The 22,793-nt window shown below is 36.7% G+C and overlaps 1 protein-coding gene across 1 annotated transcript in view; it reads right to left on the reverse strand.

Annotated features, from left to right (window-relative positions):
- The window catches only part of LRRC9 (leucine rich repeat containing 9), a 115,721-nt gene that overhangs the window by 31,475 nt on the left and 61,453 nt on the right, over positions 1-22,793 (reverse strand). The window contains exons 18-24 of the mRNA XM_057488407.1: positions 20,359-20,550; positions 18,914-19,039; positions 16,651-16,785; positions 15,457-15,634; positions 11,574-11,794; positions 10,092-10,214; positions 487-617 (exon numbers count right to left, since the gene is read on the reverse strand). Coding sequence (XP_057344390.1) covers positions 487-617; positions 10,092-10,214; positions 11,574-11,794; positions 15,457-15,634; positions 16,651-16,785; positions 18,914-19,039; positions 20,359-20,550 — 1,106 coding nt within the window. The remainder of the gene's footprint in view (positions 1-486; positions 618-10,091; positions 10,215-11,573; positions 11,795-15,456; positions 15,635-16,650; positions 16,786-18,913; positions 19,040-20,358; positions 20,551-22,793) is intronic.

Consider the following 22,793-nt stretch of genomic DNA (forward strand, 5'->3'; position numbering starts at 1 on the left):
ATTCATGTGGGGGCTGAGTTTGGGCTAAACTTGGGGATCATTGCATAAGTTAAAACTATGGCTAGAGATGTCTGCTTGTGAAGCATGCGGAGTATGAAAAAGAGTGGAGAGAAAAAGATTCTAACCAGAATAGCATCAGAGGAATGGTGGCAGTGGGAGGCAGGCTGCACTGGATTACAGTGACACGATGTAGGGAGCAATCCCAGTATGTTTTAGTTTTAAAAGCCTGGTTATAAAAGAAAAGGGAAATATAAGGTCTTAGAAAGAAACTGATGATGTTTTAAATCATAGGGTGTGATAATAAAAATTATTAATGCACTGTAAAAGGTGGTAACGTTAGCATGAGATTTTGAAGTAAGGGAGATGATTTTCTGAATTACTGGCTGTATTTAGAAAAGATGTCTAAATTATAAACCTACAAAAATGGTAACAATAATTACACATTTAATTAGAATGTCAAAAAGTATATAATAATAGTGATTGTACCTGATGGATGATGAAGTCCAGTTCAGTTCTTGCATTTGGGTAAAGTTTGAATGTCCTTGTCGTTTTGCAATCATGTCAGAAGTCAGTCTGCCGCCAAACAAATCTTTTGCACATTCAGTCTCTGGTGGTTCCTATATATTTACAAAGGACAAAATGACATTTTGTTTCCAGGTCAAAATGAAGTGGACTAATTTCTCCCTATTCCTCTTACAAGTACAGCTAAAACCTTGCCCATTATATATAAAATAGACATTAGACTGAAAGGAGCAGAGAAGGAGGCAGAAGAGCTGGGGAACTTGGGACCCAAGGAATGACACTGTGGTCTTTCCCTGGTGTGTTACTGTGATTTATAATGGAAATATATATTTGGTTTTCATTCACTGTTTCTGGCCTGGCCATATGGTCAGGCAGGAGGGCAATGGAGACCTGGCCATATGGGGCACAGCTCTATGGAGTTTTGACAAGTACATTAAAGAAGTAAGACATGTTGATGCCCATCAGAACTCCCTTCCAGGTGCAGAAGGGGACTGGAGTGGACAAGCAGATATCCCATATGCTCACTTAAGGTGTCCACCTGGGTCCATGAAATAGGTAGACATGGGTATCTACAAAATGCAGAGATGGACTGAGTCTAGACATATTCCTCTTGCACCTTCTGAGGCACACAGTAAGAACTGTTCTGTCTGCTAGCAAAAAAGAGATTGCAGATGGCGGTGGCAAATTTCTCTTTGTGGGAAAGCCCTGGCAAGTCAGCTGATGCTGGTGGCCCTGGGGGTTTGCAAATGGGTCTTCACAGGAATAGATACTGACTCTGGACTGAGTTTTGCTTACCCAGCAGTAAATGCAAATGCTCAGAGTTCTATAAAAGAACTAGGACAGAAGATACTGCACCAATATGACAGCTGTTATTTCTTCAGACTAAGGAACACACTTAACAGCCCATAATGTCCAACAATGGGCACAAAGATACCCTCCTGAGAGTACTAATTTGGTAGAGAATTAGACAGGCAATTACAGCATGGGTTTTTTGAAACAGGGAGATAAAAGCATGAAAGGCTAGCTTACATGCCTTCGTGAGAGTGCTCACCCTCAACATGAATGTGAGGGGGGCTAAAGGAGTGTCCCCACTGGATGGATTTCTCTGTCCTTCTGGTGGGTGTGAGGAAGCATGCCAGTATGACTAGGCAATTCTTGCTAAGGGAGATGATACTGGTATGATCACTACACTTGTTTCTTCTTCTCCACATCACCCCAACTTTTTCCCTACCTGATGCAATGGTTACAGGACCATGGCTGCAATATGAGTGCTGGAAACAGTGATTCCTAAGCAAGAAATTGTAACTATGTCTTTAAATCTTATGTCAGAATTCCTGAAGGTCTGATGGGGGTGAGTTCTGCCTTCACCCCATCTGGCAAAATTGAGGCTAATGTGTTGCGTAGTGGCTAAAATAGTCCACTAGCTCTGCACCTATATAAGCTTACCCTATCTAAACAAGAATGGACTGACAGGGAGGTACTTGCTGGACTAATATTGCTGTCTACAATCTAGACCAGCACACTGGCCAAGCCTGTTGTCCCTTCCCAAGGTAGGAAGTTTGGGTATAAATGGAGAGGAGAAATAGTAGTTATGGGTACAGGAATTAATAAATAGGTTGTATAATGAGGGAAGTCCAACACTGTATTAACATACCAAAAGAGGCTCAGAGCAGGAGGGAACAGTGCCTCGTAGCTCAGTTACATCAGATGCCTGAAAGGATGAAGCTATGTTTTATGAGACCAGTCCTGCTCTTGGAACCTGACAAGGTTGCTAATGGAAGCCTGTAGATCTGAGTGGCCTTATGCCGAGAGACATTTTCATATGACTATGGACTGGATAATGACTGAATAGGATTAGTGATGTGCCAGTATCTTTTGAATTTTATGATCATTTTGCTCTTAAAGATCTGTGTTCAAAGACCAGGGAGTGGACTATGATATTGTGATTTATAATAAGAAATATATATTTGGACTTTGTCCACTGTTCTTGGCACAGAGCTCCTAAAACCCTTGTAATTTCCTATATGAGAGCTATAGGACCATCTTTTGTTATGCTGTTTGGTCTCTTGCCATCAGTTCCTTAAATAGCTCCAGAGCCATAAAGGTGAAAGGAATGTCTTGTTATTCATAACAAGCTTCTTTCCATCTGGTTATGTTAATGAGGTAACTTTTGGTAAGTCCCTAAGGATGGAGGCAAGTTGCCAGAAGAAACAACCATAATTAGAGGGTTGGAACTTTGAGTCCTACCCATGACCTCTGGGGTTGAATCAGTCACCAGTGGCCAACGATTTAATCAATCATGCCTATGGAGTGAAGTCTTTATTAAAAGCCAAAACCCAAAAGGAGGGGATTTGGAGAGTTTCTGGGTTTGTGAACATATGGAGAGTGGTATGCTGAGACAGAGCATGGAAGCTTGGTGCCCCTTCCTATACCTTGCTCTATGTATCTTTTCTATCTGGCTGTTGCTAAATTATATCCTCTTTATAAACCAGTAATCTAGTAAGTAAATGTTTTCCTGAGTTTTATGAGCTGCTCTAGCAAATTAATCAAACCCAAGAAGAGGGTCATGGGAACTTCCTATTTACAGCTGGTTAGTCAGAGCACAGGTGACAGTCTGGACTTGTAATAGGCATCTGAAGTGGGTACGAGGCAGTATTGTGGGACTGAGCCTTTAGCCTGTTGGATCTGATGCTATTTCTAGGTAGACAGTGTCAGAATTCAGTTGAGTTCTAGGATACCCAACTGGTGTTGGAAAATTTCTTGAAGCGTCGAAAGCCCACATATTTGGTGTCATAAGTACCGTGAGTGTGGCAATAAGTGGGAGAGTAAAGGAAACACTTGGAAGTGAGTTTTTCATTTAGACTGGGATTTTGTCTTATATATGCCAGATTAGGTGCTGGAGAAGCAAGGAATCCAGAAACGCCACCAAGAGAAAACAAAACAAAGGAAGTTCCACATCAAAGCTGCTCTTTCTAGTAAAAAGAGAAGGAAAAGGGAAGCCTAGCAATACAGAAAACTTTTAGACAATAATGGGTCTATTCCAGCCAAACACCATGGAATAAACTATGGCTCCATCTACACCACTAAAAGCAGAAGGGGAGTACATATTTCCTCCCTTGCTCAGCTTTAACAAGGTACCACTCCCCCATAATCCCTGCTGAATGGGGAGCCTGAACCTTCATCCTCTCCCAGCAGTAATGCACCCATACACACAAGTGTTACTACAGATCACACTACACTTCCATGCAGTAATAATGTCTGTGGAGCATTAATAAGGCACTTCTGCCTTTCCTAGTCAGGATGAGTCAGTGGATGCTTATTGGGAGGGGGAGTTCCTAACCTACCTGGTCGTTAACGAAGCACAACATCTAAGGTGTTAATAGAGGCCAAGTGGGGGACCCTGGACTTTTATCTCCCATCTGACAGCAACAAAGTGCTGCCCCATCTCCTTACCAGTGCAATGTCAAGGAAGGCTTGCTAAAATAGAAGAGTTGAACAAGATCCACAGCCTATGACATACTACCCAAAATGTCCAGAATAAAATAGAAGAAACTAGCCTACCAAGACCTCAATTTGAATGTGAATAGATAATCAACAAACATCAACACCAAATGACACAGATGTTATAATTATCTGACAAGAACTTCAGGACAGCCATCACAAAATGCTTTAATGAGCAATTATGAATAAATTTGAAACATGTAAAAATAGAAACTATTAGCAAAGAACAAGTGTCAGCTAAGAAATTGAACATAAAGAAGAACCAAATAGAAATTTTAGAACTGAAAAATACTATAACCAAATAAACACAATGGTTGGGCTCAACAGCAGAATAAAGAGAACAAGAGGAAAGAATCAGTTAACTTGAATATTGAACAAAAGAAATTACTCAATCTGAACAAAAGAGAGAAAACAGACTTTTAAAATAATGAGCTTCACCTCACCAAGACAGACCATATCCTGGACATGTGGGGCATTGGATTCCTAGAACAAGAGGAGAAATATAGTGGGGCTGAAAAGTACTGGAAGAAATAATGGCTGAAAATTCCCCAAATTTGGCAAAATACATAAATCTCAGTTCCAGAAGCTGAGCAAACCCTCAAAAAAGAAAACCCCTAAAAATCCATGTCAAGACATAAATCATAACCATAATCAAATTTCTGATAACTAAAGGCAGAAAAAAGCTTGAAAGCAGTGAGAGAGAAACAAAATCTTACTTTAAGAGGAAAAAACCAATCTGAAGTACAGCATATTTCTCATCATTTCTCATCAGATTCCATGGAAACCAGAGATGTTGTGGTGCTCTTTTGGAGAATGTTGTGCCACCTTCTCACACAAACCCAGAATTACCAACACAGAATCCTGTGTTCTGTTGTCATTCAGAAATGAAGGCAAAATTAAGACATTCTCAGACGAAGCACAATTAAACCAAATTTGTCAACAGTCGTCCTATGCTAAAAGAATGGTTAATAGTAGTTCTTGAAACAGAAAAAAAAGCAAAGAAGAAAAAGAGGAATCTGGGAATAACAGGAAAGAAGAACACTGGAAAGATTTAAATACAATAGAGGTTCCTTCTCCTCTTGAGTATTCTAAATTATATTTGATCAGTTGAAGCAAAAAAGTACATTGTCTGTTGCAGTTCTTAGTACATATATGTATATATATATATAGGAAATACTTAAGACAATTATAAACAGGAGAGGATAAACAAACTTAAAAGGAGGTTAGATTTCTAACCCTTTATAAACTCAACTGGTAAAAATGTCAACATTAATAGATTATAAATTATGTACATGTAAAATAATACCTAGAGCATTCCCTAAAAAATTTATATAATAGAGAGACATACTGAAAACACTTGATAAATCAAAATAGAATTCTATAGAATGTTCAAATTGCTCACAGGAAGCTTTCTCTTTCTGAAAAAGAAGAAAGGTAAATAGAGGAAACAAACAAAACAAAAATAAAACTGCAGACTGAAGCACTAACTTGTCAATAATTACCTTAAATGGAAATGTTCTACACTCACCATTGAAAAGATAGAATTTGGAGGTGGAGAAAAGAACATGACCAAATATATGCTGTCAATAAGAAACTCATTTCAAATACAATACATGCAGATTGCAAGAATAAGGATGGCAAAACATTACACACAAACATTAATCAAAAGAAAGCATCAGTGGCTATATTAATATCTGATAAAACAGACTTCAGTGCAAAGGAAATCACCATGGACAGAGAGGGACACTAGATACTAATGAAAGGGTTCATCTACTAGATATCTTAAAGGTACATGCACCAAACAACAGAGCTGCAAAGAAAGTGCAGCTAGTCTCCTTTTACTCTATCAAACATTAATGTACGTGTTGCTGTGAAGGTATTTGGCAGGTATAATTAAACCTCCTACTTTGTTGACTTCAATAAGAAGATCATCTTGGATAAACTGGATTCAAACAATTGAAAGACCTTAAAAGCAGCTGAGACTTTCCTGAAAGAAGAAATCCACCTATGACAGCAGCCTTTGTCTATGACCATGAATTCCAGCTTTCCCGTAATTTTCTCTTTCCAATGGGTTGCCCAGTGGATTTCAGACTTGCTTAGACAGTCCCCATAATTGTTAAATATTCCTTGTAATAAACCTCTTAATATACACACACACACACATCTACTAGTTATGTTTCTTATGGTTGAAAATAAATTTAAGAGCACATTAATTCCCTTAGAAGTACTACTGCTTTTGCATTTTTCATAGTCATAAAAATAACATCTGATTAGTGTCCTTCTAAATCGGGTGTTGGTAATCTTTTCCTGTAAAAATATTTAAAAAATAGAAGTATGTAGAAAGGGGATAAAATGAAAATGCAACTGCCCAGACTGCTTCTTGGTTTTCACTCTAGCTCCAAAGAAGGCAATATGATTAGATGTTCACAGAGCTTTGGATAGAGAGTGAAGCTCGGCTGTCTATGCATTATCATTAAAGAGTCATGCCACTTGGAATAAGTCATATAAATTCTCTGGAGTTCTTTGTGTTCATCCATAACATAAAGGATTTAGACTATGCATTTCTAAAGTTCATGTCCATTTACATCACAAACACTAGGATTAGATTGTTCTTTATCTTCCTCTGCACCTGATTTTTGTGACTTTTTACGTTCTTTACATTTCCTAAATGGAAATATTAAAGTTTTGCTTAGATTTCTTTAATTTCTCTACACTTTCCTTAATCTTACATATGCTTTTGTTTTTAACTGTCAACTTTCTTCAAATTACTTCCAAATCTAAACAAATTAAATTGCCATATCTAAATTAAGTCCTGTGTTTTAAACTGCCTTCTTGACATCTTCAGTCAGATGATCCACCATCATATAAAACAGTGTGTCTAACACTAATCATCTTATTCCTGACAATTGCTTTCCTGCCTATATTCATATTTCTCATATAATATCTCTTTCTGGCATACAGTCAAACCTTGTAGACATCTTTTACTCTTCCCTTTCTTTGTCTCTCAAATCCAATTGGTTGCCAAGTTCTGTCAATTCTCCCCAGTATTTCTCATATCTTTTAGCTTTCCATTTTTAAATTCACTTCCCCTTGGTCCATGTTCTCATTACCTCACATGTAGACTATTCTAATAGCCTCCTATTGGTCTTCCATCTATTGCTGTAAACACTGCTGTTATTTTAAATTTCCTAACACATAGTTTTGAATATGTTTTCCCCTTACTCACAAATAATTAATGCCTTCCCATTATCTCTCAATGAAAGTATAAATTAGTCAAGTCATCATGTCCCACTATTAATTCATATATTCATATTCTACCTCATTCCACTATGAGTTTGTGGTAGCTTACAGGAAACACAATCAAATAGTAAAATGCAAATAAAAAATAGTGAAGATCAAAAGCAAGAGTGATATAGGTTAGAACAGATCAAAACTGAGGATAAGACCATAAGTCCTATAGGTTTTCTATTATTGAAACATAAATTTGGCCCTGAACTTTTAGGTAGGCAATGTGAAAAGGAAAATTGTTAAATGATCTAACTGTCAGTGAGTAGAGCATAACTTTTCCTTAGGGAAAAAAATTTTTTCTTACACTTATTTCTATAAGTACTTTCTCATGTGGCCTTTCAAGTGAGGGCAAGAGAAACAGGAAGGATGAGATCTTCAACATCATCAGAGGAAAGGCAGTACTTACTTTCATAAGACTATTTTTAAAACAACCCTCAATGAAAGTAAGATAGAGGAGGGAAATGGGACAAGGGTCATGCTACTAGAAAATCTACTTAGCCTGTGAATAAGACCCAGTTTATTCTTTAACTTAATCTATATGCTGTTCTTCCTCTACTTCTAGCCCTGTGGTAGGAAGCCAAGCCAAGAAAAGGGACAATGTTTCTTTAAGGCTATAAGAACGCAGAGGAATACCAGGGTGCTTGAGTTTGAAGCAATATAACACTGTATGTCCACCAGGACCCAGTGATATGGAACAGCTAGTTGATCACAGTCATGTAGGCCCATTAGTTTACAAGAGGATATCCTTTACTGAGATGGGTTAAAACATAACTAGCATTCTGGCTGAACCTATAGTACACTGACAGTTCCCTCTGCAACATTCCTGGGGGCTGACTCTCCTTCACCCTTGTAGTGAATGTGTAATAGGCATGGTCCCGCAGAACTTGGGGCTCAGCCTTTGGATAGGAATCCGCTGAGCCAGGGTCGGCACCAATATACCGCTTCTAGCTAAACTTCTCGGTGTCCCGACTCCCTGTTCGTAGTTCCCACAGTTCCTGCAACAGCCCCTTAATGACCTAAGTAACTTTGTAACCAGGATGAGAGACAGACCTCTGGAATGTAAACAAACACGTGCAGATCAAGAATGCCAAGATGGGATCAACACGGTCACCTAAATAACCCTTTTCTTAAGACAAAACTTCAAAGGAATTATTGATCACATGTATATACCATGCCGACCCCTACCCAAAACACCCTATAAAACCCCAAACCCTAAACCCTTAAGTGCACCTCCTCTCTGAGGTTGCCCACACTCCCTTGTGAGTGTGTATTGTCTTACCAAATAAACTTTTTTGCTTCATAAGCCTATTGCACTTTATCTCTGAATTATTTTTTCACGATGAAGACAAAAACTCGCCAACCTGCACCTCCCGTGATATCTTCGTCACTTTGTTATTCCATTCAGTTTTCTAGCCTTAAATGCAATGCTTTTCCTCTCTCCCTGTTTTGTTTCAGACCAGGAGGGAAATGGCTGCAGGAACCACTGAATAGGGAGGGATTTGCACATTTCTGTTGCCTGGATGACCTGAATGGAACTGTGACCATTTGTTCTTTAGCAGCCTGCCCCAAAATTTTCATTTTTTGCTGTGGTGATTTCTCAGAACATCATCTCACTCCATCCAGTGCTCCATGGCTCCCCCAAATTCTGGAGTGGTAGGGATATAATTCCCTTGTCATACACATAAAGCAGACACTGGACACGAGGTGACTCTGTCTCTAGGAGCTGGCAAAAGATCTGCCCGATGACGAGCAGGCGTTCAGTGAACTTTCCTTTCCTCCCTCCGTTCTTCCTCGTTCCCTATTGCCTTCAAGGGTGCTGACATTTGCTACTACTCTCACTTTAATGAATTCCTTTCTTGCTGGCACTTGTTCAACCTGACAGTAAATTCTTTCCCCATCAGTCAAGAGCCCGCCCCTATCCGGGCTGAGGTTTCACCTAGCGCACAGGGAGAGCCGGCCCCAGAGTCGGCTGCCTAGCAACAAGAACAACACCTAAATAAAGCCTAGTTATACAAGAGTCTAAGGAATTTGTGTTGGGGAGAGAATGTTTTTGATTGTCCATTCTGAGGCGGGTCCTGAAAAAAAGAAGGGCTAGAATTCGTCATCTTTTCAAAGCACCTCAAAGTCTCAAATAATCATGAACCATCTCTCAATTTTCTAGAAAATTTTGTGAGCTTTATTATCTGACAGGAACTAGGCAATATTCCAGCTGGAACCTTTTTATTCTTCACATATTTGTCATGAACCTACCCTGTTAGCTGGAAATCAGGAACTCTGTATGAACTTGCTTGTTACAGAATCCAAGTTTCTAAATAGTCCTTTCATATTCAGTCCTATGTTCTGTGTTATTTTTCTTTACAGTTTGCTAGTAACACTCACGTGCCATTTGTTGGTTCAAACATATTTTTCTTAAATAGTAACAACAGTATTTTTCCAGGGAATAGGAAGCTGTCTTTAGGTTCAAGAGGATGGTAGGGCTCCAGAGTAGTTTTTTCTATCCAGTCCTGTAAAATTGCGCTCTTTATTTTTTAGGCATTGAATTCAATGGGTGAAAATCAGGCATTTGCAAATATAGTCTTCCCTCCCCTTTCATCTCAATTTAGTATAATTAAGAGAAAAATTTTAAACCCAGATTTATTGTGCTTTGGAGACCTTGATTTTAAGAAGCATAGTAAGTCTGGGTATCATACTAGTGACAAAGCAGGGTTCAAATGATTGTGGTCAACAGATATGTGAATATGTAGCTTGGCCCAAATGCTATGAGTTATAAAACAACTTACAATTGAGATTCCATCCAAAGCTTTCAGTTCTGGAAGATGAAATATTACAAACAACCGGTAGTTTTCTTGATTCCATACAATAATGTTTCCATACATGTCTAGAATGACCAGGTTACATAAACCCTAGGTAATAAAAATACCTACATTTAAATACAGATAGGCAGGTAGTTATTACTCTAGTTAGATTTTTCCCCTTAAGAATTTATCCATCCTTTACTTTTAATGTTTAAGTTACTCTATAATTTCAGAGTGGTTTAAGTGCGTTAAGTGTACTTTTTAGTGCTAGGGTTACCCTTTCAGACCGTAAAGTCTAATTTTGTACAGTATCTCAGTGGTCTATTTTAAATGATCAGAATCCCTTTTAGGATGCTATGCTAAATGTATTATCTATCAGTGGTAAAGACTTGGAGGGAACTTTGTTAAGTTTAAAAGATACTTTATTTATGGAATAATGACCTATTAAATAATGTGTATGTGTGTACACAGATATAACAGGAATGAAAACACTGCCTTCTGATGAGGGATAAATATGAAGTGCTTTTGCTTCTGGAGGGAGCAGCAGAATTCATCTTAAGGGAAAAATGTGCTTTCTTATTAGACAAGACATTTTGATGTGCCTTTGTTGTGAAAGTAGAGCCCTAAGTGGATATGGATGGGAGAGGTTAAGACACGAGAGTAAAACTACTCTGCATCATAATACCGAAAGGTTTATTTTGTTGCTATCATTGAGTTGATAGTCTCTGCAGCTTTAGAATAAGTTACACTGGGGAGTAGAATGGGAAGACTAACAGTAAGCCAAGACAATGGAGATAGTTTTGGTAGAAAAGTCCTAGAAATATGGTAAGAACAAAAGGAAAGAAGCCATTGTGAGTTTTAGAGGTAAGAAATGGACATTGAACTTTAGAAACATTTAAGTCCCACATTACATTTGAAGTGAACGCTTATTCTGTGCTGTAGTAAGCTTCCATTTTATTCAAACCTTCAGTAAAGTCTGTTATACAGTATGCTTGAGTTATAGGTTTCTTTGGGAGAATTAAAGAGAATAAAGCTGGAAAAAGTTGACCACAAAGAGTTGGAGCCACCAGTAAGAACTAGTAAGCAAGAGATAATCAAGAACTGCTCTGAGAACAGGAAATATTAAAGAATCTTACTTCCTAACCAGGTTGGGTAGCCCTTGGAAATACTGAGGAAGGCTCTGCTTCTTAAGAGGAATGGGGCTTGTATTATTTTGAGTACTAAAAGAAAACTTACCCTAGGAAGTTATTAATGTGGGGACACTAATCAGTTACACATACATATGTTTGTATGTATACGTAAGTTGAATACAAATACATTTTAATAAATCCTACTGTTCTTGATTTTTATTTTCTTCTTTACATTTTTCTGTATTTTCCAAATTCTACACTGTGAATATACATTACTTTCATAGTACAAAGAAACAATAAATATTTTAAAAATCAAAAACATTACCACACCAGTCACCTTTAAACTGTAGATCTCCTGACTGAGAGGAATATAGTTATTGTTTACGTATAATTCAATTAGAGTAAAAGCTTTTTGCAAACCACTCAATGAAGTGATTCTGTTGTTCTCAAGAGAAAGGGAGTGAAGATGAAGCATGTTATCAAAAGTATGTTTTTCCAAACCAGTGAGAAGATTATTATTTATACTGAGGCGAGTTAATTTAGTCAGCTTGGAAATGCCTAGAAAATAAAATTCAAAAAAAGATTCAGACAGCACTGAAAGATGAATTTAAAAATTAATTGGCTAGTCATTTTACTTTTTCTCATTTTCTAAATTCAAGTGACTTTAGGGATGCTATAATATTAACTGTCATTGTTTTTCTCTTTTGTTTAAGAAAGATAGAATGTGTATAAAGTCCCAGCTAATATATTAAATTCTAATTTTGGATTTCTAAGAAGATTCATCCCCCTTAGATGTTAAGGGAGGTATAATGTTGGAATTGTTGACTTTTGCTTTTAGATAACCTGCAAATGGTGAACTAATTAAGATCTTCACCATCACAATAGCATAAAGCTTAAAATAATCACCACCACCCCATTTAAAAACATTCAGTGTATGGAACTGAAGGACAACACTTAAAAGTGCTTTAAGACAACTTTAGAAAATGCCACCTCTCACCATCTAACCTGTATGTACATTCTGAACTTTAGGCATTTATAATTGTATTGTAGAAAGGTGCGATTGAAAGATAAAAACTTTGAAAAGCAACTTTCAAATGTGTCACTACTAGATATGAGACAATAGGTAAATTATGTAAAATCACATAACCTCTGAGACTCATTTTCCTCTATAAAATGGACATCCTGAAATCTACTCCTAAGGAGTTACAGAATTAAATGGAATGGCACTTGAAAAGTGTCAGTTGTAGCTTTTGGCAAATAATTGGTCCTTGATAAGTTTTACCCATGCTTGCCTTTTACACCAGCCTTTATCAAGGGACTATGGAGCATTGAAATCAATGTAGGGCAAATTAGTATAAAACCATTAAAGCAAAAATCCTTAAATGGATAATAAGCCTATATGTGTCTGGAACTAAGAAGAGAAATATCTGTTAAAGTGTGGTGGGGTAGGTATGTTCTCTGAAAAGTGGGTATAGGGAAAATATAGGTTGGAGGAGTCTTCCTTTCAGTGGGCTTATGGAGGGGAATAAAAAGGAAGTAGGTGCTCAACTGTACACAGAAAGCAAAGCTAACACCGGTCTGTATGGAAATGGAAGACTGGTGATGGTTCTCAACACAGACACCTGCACTGCCTCCAGGTTTACTCAACTTAAATCTACAGAGGAGAGGCCTGTAAATCTGTATATTCATTAAGTATCCCAAGTGATTCTTATGATCAAGCAAGTTTTAGAAGCATATTGTTAACAGCCATTAAAATAAAGTAGAACAAATATTATAAAAGCTGTTTTTAAAGATATTTAATACTTGCTTGGGCATATGTAATTTTTTTATTTTATTTTATTTTATTTTATTTTATTTATTTATTTTTTTTTGTTTTTTTTTAAATAATTATTTTTTATTGAAGGGTAGTTGACACACAGTATTACATTACATGAGTTTCAAGTGTACAACACAGTGGTAGAACATTTATATACATAATTCTAGGTTCCAGCTATCACCCTACCAGGCTGTTACAATATCTTGACTATATTCCTTATGCTATACATTACATCCCGGTTACTAATTTATTTTACCATTGGAAGTCTGTCCTTTTTTTTTTTTTTTTTTTTTTGTGAGGGCATCTCTCATATTTATTGATCAAATGGTTGTTAACGACAATAAAATTCTGTATAGGGGAGTCAATGCTCAATGCAAACAATCATTAATCCACCCCAAGCCTAATTTTCGTCAGTCTCCAATCTTCTGAGGCATAACAAACAAGTTTTTACATGTAGAACAAATTCTTACATAATGAATAAGTTACATAGTGAACAGTACAAGGGCAGTCATCACAGAAACTTTCGGTTTTGCTCATGCATTATGAACTCTAAACAGTCAGTTCAAATATGAATACTCATTTGGTTTTTATACTTGATTTATATGTGGATACCGCTTTTCTCTCTTTATTATTATTATTTTTAATCATATGTAATTTTTTGAAATAAACTTTTCTATTTTTTTGGAAAAGGTAGTAAATACTAAAAATACTAAAGGTAGTCAATGCTAAGATTGCACATACCAAAAATAATCTGACAATTCAAAAGTGAATAAAGTATACATAAATCTCTTTTCCAGCCATGATTTCCAATTCTTCTCTCCTTGACAAGGACAACCCTGTTACCAGAATGCATACCAGAAATATTCTATATCCAGAAAAGTATGTAAGTTTGTGTGTGTGTGCACACCCAGACATTCGTAAAGCTGCTTAATTATATGTGGATTCACATAAGAGGCAATATAGTACATTTGATTTTTAACCTCTAGTGAATACAATTTTCATTTTTGTTAGTCTTCAAATTTCCAAATGTAACCTTAATTCCATTAATCTGAAAAACAAACTATGTTACTTAATTTTTTTCAAAAGCACACCTCATTCATTCATTCATTCATTCGTTCAACTCTATACAACTCTCTGTTGCCTAGTTTGTAATGTGCTAGGTTTGGTAATAGAAGGCAAACACTGGCACAGAGGAGAGGGGAGGGAAGGCAGAGGAGGTAAAAGTCTTCATGACAGGCAGAAAGAGACATGAGCAGCATGGAGAGAGAGCAAAGCCAGTAAAGTCCACTAAAAGGGACTCAAAGAGTTAACCAGATAAAACGAGAGAGCCAGAAAGGACTCACAGAGTTAATTAATTAGTTGAAGTTCCAAAGAGCAGGGAAATGGGACAAGGGTTATGCCATTGTAAAATATACTTAGCCCAGTTTTTATTCTTTAATTTAATCTATATGCTGCTCTTCCTCTTCTTCCAGCCCCTTAGGCAATTAAGTAACTTTGTACTGAGTCCAGGAGATAGGCCTCCAAAGTGTAAATAAGCCTTTATGGATAAAGAATGCTGAGATCTGGATGAAAAAGGTCACTTAAATAACCCTATTCTTGAGATAAAACTTCAAAGGAATTATGAATCACCTGTATATGTCATGCCTTATGCTGACCCTTACTCAAAAGGCCCTATAAAACTCCAACCCCTAAACCCTTAAGTGTGCCTCCTCTCTGGGGTTGCTCTTTCTTCAAGTGTGTCACTCCTTCTGTTCTACTCCAGATAAGTAGGGAGGCGCTACTGAGAGCTCTGATTTGGACTTGCAATTTCCTGTCACCTGGGTGACCTGGACAGGCCTACAGCTATATGATCATATTCTTTAATAGCCTGCCTGAAAATCTCCTTTCTTTGCCTTTGGGAAGTTCCCAGAAAGTAATCTCACTCCATCCAGTGCTCTGCAGCTCCCCCAAATCCTGGGGTGGTAGGGACTTAGTTCCTTTGTAGTGCAGATTCAAGTGGACACTGGATGCTAGTTGATCCTTGCTTTAGGAGTTGGCAAGGGACATGCCCTATGCTGAGCAGGAATTCAATGAGCTTCCCTTTCCTCCTTCCTCTCTGCTGCCTTCAAGGCAGCTGCCATCCCCAGCTATTCTCACCTTAAGGAATTCCTTCCCTACCTTTCACTCTGACTTCCCTGCATCTCTGAACTGAATTTCTTCCCAACATTTGGGCTAGACTCATTACATACAGCAGCTGTCACAGGTTCCACCCACTAATAGGTGTTCAGAATGCTCTGCCCCAAACCTTCTTGGAACTGCCCAAGAGAACTTTCTCTTTAGAAATTCTATCCTAGTGTTATGGATACATTTTTTGCTATTGTTAGGCATTCATATTTTAAGACTTTGGAATTCTCAGATACCTTACCTTCTATCTTTGCGATGCAATTTCCATCTAATATGAGCTCTTCCAAGTTCGCACAGGATTCTAAGCCTTCCATTTTAGTGAGATTATTGTTGCTGAATGATGCCCATTTCAAATTTTCCAATTTCTCTAAGTTTGTGATTTCAAAGAGATGCTGCCCATCTAAATTTAAGGCAGTTATCTGTAGAATAATTCACATTTTATGTTACTTCTGAATCTCATCAATAAATTCAATGTTATAAAAAGGCTAATGAAATAATCCAAATGTGGCAATATCAAAGGAATTCCTTCAGAAACTAAAGATATTATGAAGCTCTTAGTTTACAAAAGAGTAAAAATTCCAGAAGACTCTAACTCTAACAGGGACTTATACGACATTTTGGACATTGTGCTGTGTCAGTCAGATTTCCACTGCAGTGAAGGGCTCACCCCAGCTGCTGGGAGTGCTGTCAGCAGAAAGCCATCAGCTGCCAGCCCCCGCAGGGACAGCCTCAGCTGCAGAGAGCTGCCTTGCCAAGGTCACACTCCTTCCCAGGTTGGCCCACATCCAAGGATGGAGGGATGTAAAGGCCTGGGCATCTCAGTCCAACTTGGGTCAAATATGAAGGGCCATTCTAATTCTAGAACTCCCCGTGCAGTCAGCCAAGGCTGTCACTGGGCTTGCAGCACAGCTAAATATCTGTATACATCCTGTAATAAAAATAATGCCACTAATATCTTCCATTTTTAAGAGTCATCTTCTTTTAACCTAGCTTCTATTTTTGGTAAGAGGCAGAGGGGTGCTTTATGTAGTGAGAAGCTGCTGGTGCTCCATAACCTTTCCCCTTATTCTTGGCTGAATTCTGACCAGTTCCTCTATTTCCTTGCCAGGATTCTTGATCCCTTTTACCTTGCCACCCAAACATTTGGCTTGATCTCTGGCTCTGAACTTTGCTTGCTTGTTTATTTGGAAATATTATCAGAATCTACCTTTTGGTTTTACAATCTACCTTTATCCTAAATCTCCCAATTCTATGGTGACCACTGTTGATGCCTAGTTCCATGACATTACTCACAACTTCACCTATTTAATTTTAATTTGGCTCTTGCAATTTTCTGCCTTTTACCTGTGTCCTCCTCATGATACACAGACCAAAGCTGATGAAATATCAATTGAAATAAAGTTTTTACATTAGGTTTTATACAATTAGCCTTTACCTTCAAGTACCAGTTTCCACTCAGTTGTGAATGTGGTCCTAACTTTGAAGTCTGTGTCAGAATTTTGGCAGAAGGCCATATACTAAGTATCCGTGGCTTCTCCTCTTTTATACTAGAATGCCGTAAGAGAGAGAACTAATAAAATTAAAAAAACATGATAAAGGACATGGCATATAGAGGTTCATTTTATATATAGTTATAAGTATTATTTCCTAGATGAGTGAGTGTCCCAATCAATAATTTAAAAAAATACATTTGCCTTAAAACTGTTTTCAATATCTATTTTAAATTATATATTTCATTCCTTTTTGTTTTAGCAGATATTTAGCCATTACAAAATAATATTTATAAAACTGTGAAAAGATTCCTGTAATACAAAACCCCATATAATCCATCCATGAAACCAGCCTAAGAGCTAGAATATTCCTACTATCCTGGAACTCCATGTGTGACCTATTCAAATCCTTTTCCTCTCCTTCCTCTCAGAAGTCATCACGCATCTCAAGTGAATCAGTCCAGACCCTACAAAGCAATCAATCTTAAATTTTGTATCTATCATTCACATGCTTTCTTTATAGACCTATGTTTGTGTCCATAAGAAACACATCATTTAGTCTTGCACATATTTGAACTTCATGAAAATTGGATAATACACACGTATTCTTCTATGACTTGTTTTGCTCATTATATTCGTGAGATTCATCTATGCTGCAAAATGCAGCTGTAGTTGATTCATGTCATTGCTCTACAGCATTTCCTTATCAATTCTCCTATCAATAAACACTGGGGCCGATTTCAGTTTTTTGCTATTATAAACACTGTTACCATGACTATTCTTGTGCGTGATCTTCAGTGTGCACATTCAAGAGTTTATTTAGAGTATATAGAACTTACTAGGTTGTAGGGTATGTACATAGCTTTACTGGATAATGCCAAATTGTTTTCCCAAGTGGTTGTACCAGTTGTAAACTTTACTTCAAATTTTTGCTAAAACTTGATATTGTCAGGCTTTAAAACTTTTGGTGGCTCTAAATTGGTAATCACTGCACTTTTAATGTTCATTTTCTAGAATCCTAGTGTGGTAGAGCATCTTTTCCTAAGTTATCTGGCTGTTCTGATTTCCTCTCCAATGAGGTGCCTTTTTAAAAATCTTTTGTTCATTTTTGTTTGATTGGTTGATATCTTTTTCCAGACATATTCTGGATCTATAAAGAACATCTTTTGTCAGTTAGATGTGTTATAAATTTCCTGGTATGTAACTTGTCTTTTCACTTTCTTTATGGTGTGACCTTTGATGAACAGATGTGTTAATTTTAACATAGACAAATTCAATCTTTTATTGTTTTTGTTGTTTCTTATGAAATAAATTCTTCCCTAATTCATGGTCATAATAATGTATCTCTGATATATTCCTCAGGCATTTTGAGTTTTGCCGTTTATAGTGATGTCCTTAATGCTCTTGTCCCAGTGCCTTTCTGATCTGTATAGGCAGCTCTATTATTTATCAAGTTTCCATGTATGTGTGGGTTTATGTTGGTCTTTATATTAGGTCCTATTGGCCTATCTGTATAACTTTGTGCCAATTCCACAAGATCTTAAAGGATTTTGGTAAGTTTTGATTTCTGGTAAGGTAAATTGCCAACTCTTCTTCAGGAGTTAATTATACGAAGTTTCTTTTCTTCATTTTGTAAAGATCTAAAATTAAACATTACATTATTTAAGGAATTATATTCAAATACCCCACAAAATGTAAATAACCAGACAACTAGAGTGGAGATATTTAGGATGCTGAAGCAAATTTGGCCAAAGTATAGATTCTTAATCTGGATAATGTAGGTATTTCCTCTCCCCTAAGCTAACAGGTTTTTTTTTTTCAGCCAGACATATATAATATTAATACTAGGTAAATAATTAACTAAATGCTTTCTTAAGGTCTCTAAGCTTATCTTATCCACAGAAAGTTGCTTATTTTCACATGGTCTCTAGAAAGGACCCTGGTGAATTCAGATTGACTAGTGAAAAAACAATTACCCTAGAGGTATTTTTGGGGTAGTATAAAGGGATGACAATCCATATAACCAGTTGGTATTTAAATGGGATACATTTAAACAGAAAAAAATTCAAGTGATGTGGTGGTTTTATATTGATTTTTTGTATTAGCATGTTATGAGAGAATATCAAATCTTAATAACCGAAAAGAGTATGGGAAATAATACTTGTATATTCTAAATAGCACAAGAAATATTAAGGAGTAAAATCCAACCTGAGAAATCTTTGTTCCAGCAATAAATTTCATAGCTGCTGTTGCTTCTTCTTCAGAAATGAAGAGGCCATCTAAATGAGTAAGAGTCTTTAATCTGCCAATAACACTCAGCCTTAATGTGGCCGGCTTGGGAAAAATAACCAAAAGTTAATTTTTACAAAACATTACTTACATTATAACAAGGAAAGGAGTGCCTCTTCCCTCCCTCCCCTACAACCCCAAATTATACAGCTCCCACTTTATAATATATATCTAAACATAGAGGCTTTACTTAATTTTTTACTTTTTTAAGTATCATTGATATACAGTCTTATGAAACTTTCACATGAACAACATTGTGGTTTCAGCATTCACCCATACTCACCCCCTTATTACAGTCACTGTCTATCAGTGTAGTAAGATGCTATAGAGTCATTACTTTTGACTTAATTTTAAAAATAATAGTTGAAACTAAATTATATTCAGAATTAATCTGTTTTGTTTGCAAATGGATGGGTCTACTCTTTTGAAAGGGGCAAGGGGATCCCATAAGCTGCTGAAAAGTGACTGTGGTGAAAAGCATTGAAGAATAGCTGCAGGGCCTCCTGTTTATCTAGATCAGCTATTATCTAGTCAGCGCCATATGTGATTCATTATGAATCTTGAGCCCTTGGCATCTAATTTGGCAATAGGGAGAGAGCCGTACTGTGATCATTCAAGAAGTCTGCTTTGGCAAAGAAAAATATCCTTCAATTTTACTGAGCAAAAAGAAATACAACATAAACATAGTAATATGGCCAATTTAACAGAACCGATCATGCTTTAGTCCCTTTTTAAAATGTCAACACAGTATTGTATACATGTTAGAAAAGCAAGGAAGGAAGGATTCTTGGAATTATAAACTTGGGGCTTACTTTAAATGCTTGGAGATACCCTTAAATATATCATTAAATGCTGAAATTTCATAGCATGAATCTATATTTTTTGTGGTGAGAAAAAACAGTGTTCAATCAAATTTTCTTTTGTAACAGAACATAAGACTTTATAGTTTAGGTTTATTGGGGAGGAGGTGACAAATTTGCTTCTCCCTTGATAGTATGTTTCTCTCATTGTATTCTATTATTGTTGGTCCCTATGCCTCATTAAAATAGGGTCCTAGCACATGTAAAATAGGGTCCTGAGCTATGTAAACTCTCCAAAGGTTTGCAAAGGGCAATGACATCTAACAGTCTTAAAACTATAATACTCTTAAATTATGAGAGGCTGAAATGAAATTATAGCCTTTTCTTAAGTAACATTTGATCCACTCGATCACTATACTAAATTCAACTTATGAAATTCTTAAAGGAATTCTAGTAAAATGAAACACAGATAGTTCGCCTATTTCTGATATTACTGAAGAGTAGTGAGGAAATAGCTTTGAAGTAGAAATGACTGCTTTTTTTATAAACATGTCTGTTGCATACCTTTTGCCATGGATTATGTCGAATATCAAGAGTGAGAAGACTTGTGATGTGTTTGCATAACACATTTATTTCATTACCAGAATTTTTCAGTTGATTCCAGCTCAAGTCTAAGTGCTTCAGTTTCATCAGACCTCTAAATCCCTCAAGGGTTATCACATGGTTATGGCTTGCATCCAAATATTCAAGGTTGTCCTGCAACACATGCAAATAGAAGTGATACTAAAAGGATCATGGTTTGTATTTACAGAGTTTTTCTCTCTATGATTCTCTAAGTACTTTACATGCTTTTTGGTAATCCTCACAGAAAACCTAAACAGTATTTACATTGCAGTAATGGTGTCAACATATGCATTCTCCTGGAGTTTTATCTCAGTCATCTCTCTTAATTCTACTTTACCCTCGTAACAGAGTGGCAGTGTTAGTTTTCAAAGAAGTGAAGGCAAAGAGAAACTGGCAAGATAATTTGTTCCCAACAAACAAGGGCTTACCATTTCTTAATATCTAGGCTTTTGGTTTATATAATTAAACCCATAGCCTAGTTTAAAAAGCTCATCCTTAGAGGTAGAAATTAAATCTACTATTCTCTAATTTTTTTTAAGTGCATGGTTTTTAAAAATAATTTTAAAAAATCATTAAAGTAACACATGTTCTTTGTTGGAAATTTGGAATATATAGTAAATAAATAAAAAAATAGAAAGCATGCATATAACTCTACTGCACAGAAAGAACTGAAAACATTTTTAATTATATGCACATAAATTTTTTCTAATATACAACAGAAGGTATTATATAGAATTTTCTATCCTTTTAACATGTCCACACATCATTACTCTTCAAAACATTTTTCATTATTGCATAATATTCTAATAAGTGAATCATTGGGATTGTATTACACATTTTATTTTGGACATTTATGTGGCTTCTAATTTTGGCTACTATGATCATGACATTTCAACTGAGATCCTCATATTTTTACAGGAAAGGATTTTAGAAATGGGATTACTGGTTCTAAGGATTTCTGTATTATTAAGATTCTTAATAAATACTGTCAAATAGTTTTCAAGGAAGTTTGTGCCAATTATTTCATCTAACAGTAGAATAGGAGAATGCCCATTTCCTTATATATCCACCAATCCACCAACCTTATTTTAATTTACATTGTTTATTACCAGTGAAGTTGAACATCTTTCCATCTGTGTTTATATTAGCCATTTTAAAATTTCTTTGCTTATCGTCTTTCTCATCTTTGGCTATTTATGTATTCAGATCTTTATCTTCCTTATTTGTAAGAAGTCTTTAAGACTTTAATTTATTCCATTTGTTGTAAGTAAAATTTTTCTTTTAAAGTATATACTAACTCAGACCCAGAACAAAGAGATAAAGAGAACCTTAATAAGAAATTTTACATCATATTAAAAAAATTACTATAGATTGAAAATGAACTTGATTTCTTTATAGCTTAATTCAGTTGTTTGAATTCAGCATAGAATTAGTCACTGTTGTATAATGTGTGGCTCATATTGTGGAACTAGCACCTATTATAGTGGTTTAGGTTTTAAAAGTGGAATGTACAGATCATTAAGATCTAAAAAATTTTCTAGAAACCAAATAGTGTTACTGACTTTTTATTCTCATGAGAAACATAGTACTAAAAAAGCCCTGTTTACTGCTTCTTGAACAAAAGGATACTTGACGGTAAGAAGTATTAAGTATATAATCTTAGAAAAGCCTTTTAAATGACATCAGTTTAGCTTTATAAAATTTCACTGCATAGAAGATGGCGGCGTGAGTAGGGTGGTGGAACTCTCCTCCCAAAATCATATATATATTTTAAAATACAACAAATACAACTATTCCTAAAAGAGAGACCAGAGGATACAGTACAACAGCCAGGCTACATCTACATCTGCGAGAACTCAGCATCTCACGAAGGGGGTAAGATACAAAGCTGTGAACCGGTGGGACCCGAGCACTACCCTCACTCCAGCTCACCGGTGGGAGGAAAGGAATCGGGAGTGGGGAGGGAGTGGAAGCACAGGACTGCTAAATAACCAGCCCTAGTAATCTGCACTGGGAGCACAGACACACATTGCATGGTGTGCTGGATATTAGAGAAATGGAAGGGTAGGGTGCAAGATGGAAACTGTGAGCAGGTCCCCACAGCCGGCTCCCCTGGGACAAAAGAAAAGCGGGTGCTTTTTAAAACTCTTAAAGGGGCAAGGGCTCAACAGCTGAACAAAATCATCCCAGCACACTCAGCCCAGCAGGCTGGGAATCTTGAGAAACTTAGGGCCCCCTAACCCACTGGGGGCTAAAGCAGCCCCAAAGCCCCTCACGGTGATAAGCAGCCTGCCATTCATTCCCCCAGGCCGGTGCTACAAGCAAACTGGCTGACCCGCCACAGCTGCAGAGCAGCTGGAAAGTGGTCCCATCCA

The sequence above is a fragment of the Manis pentadactyla genome, chromosome 11, assembly GCF_030020395.1.
Source record: "Manis pentadactyla isolate mManPen7 chromosome 11, mManPen7.hap1, whole genome shotgun sequence".
Taxonomy (NCBI): Eukaryota; Metazoa; Chordata; class Mammalia; order Pholidota; family Manidae; genus Manis; species Manis pentadactyla.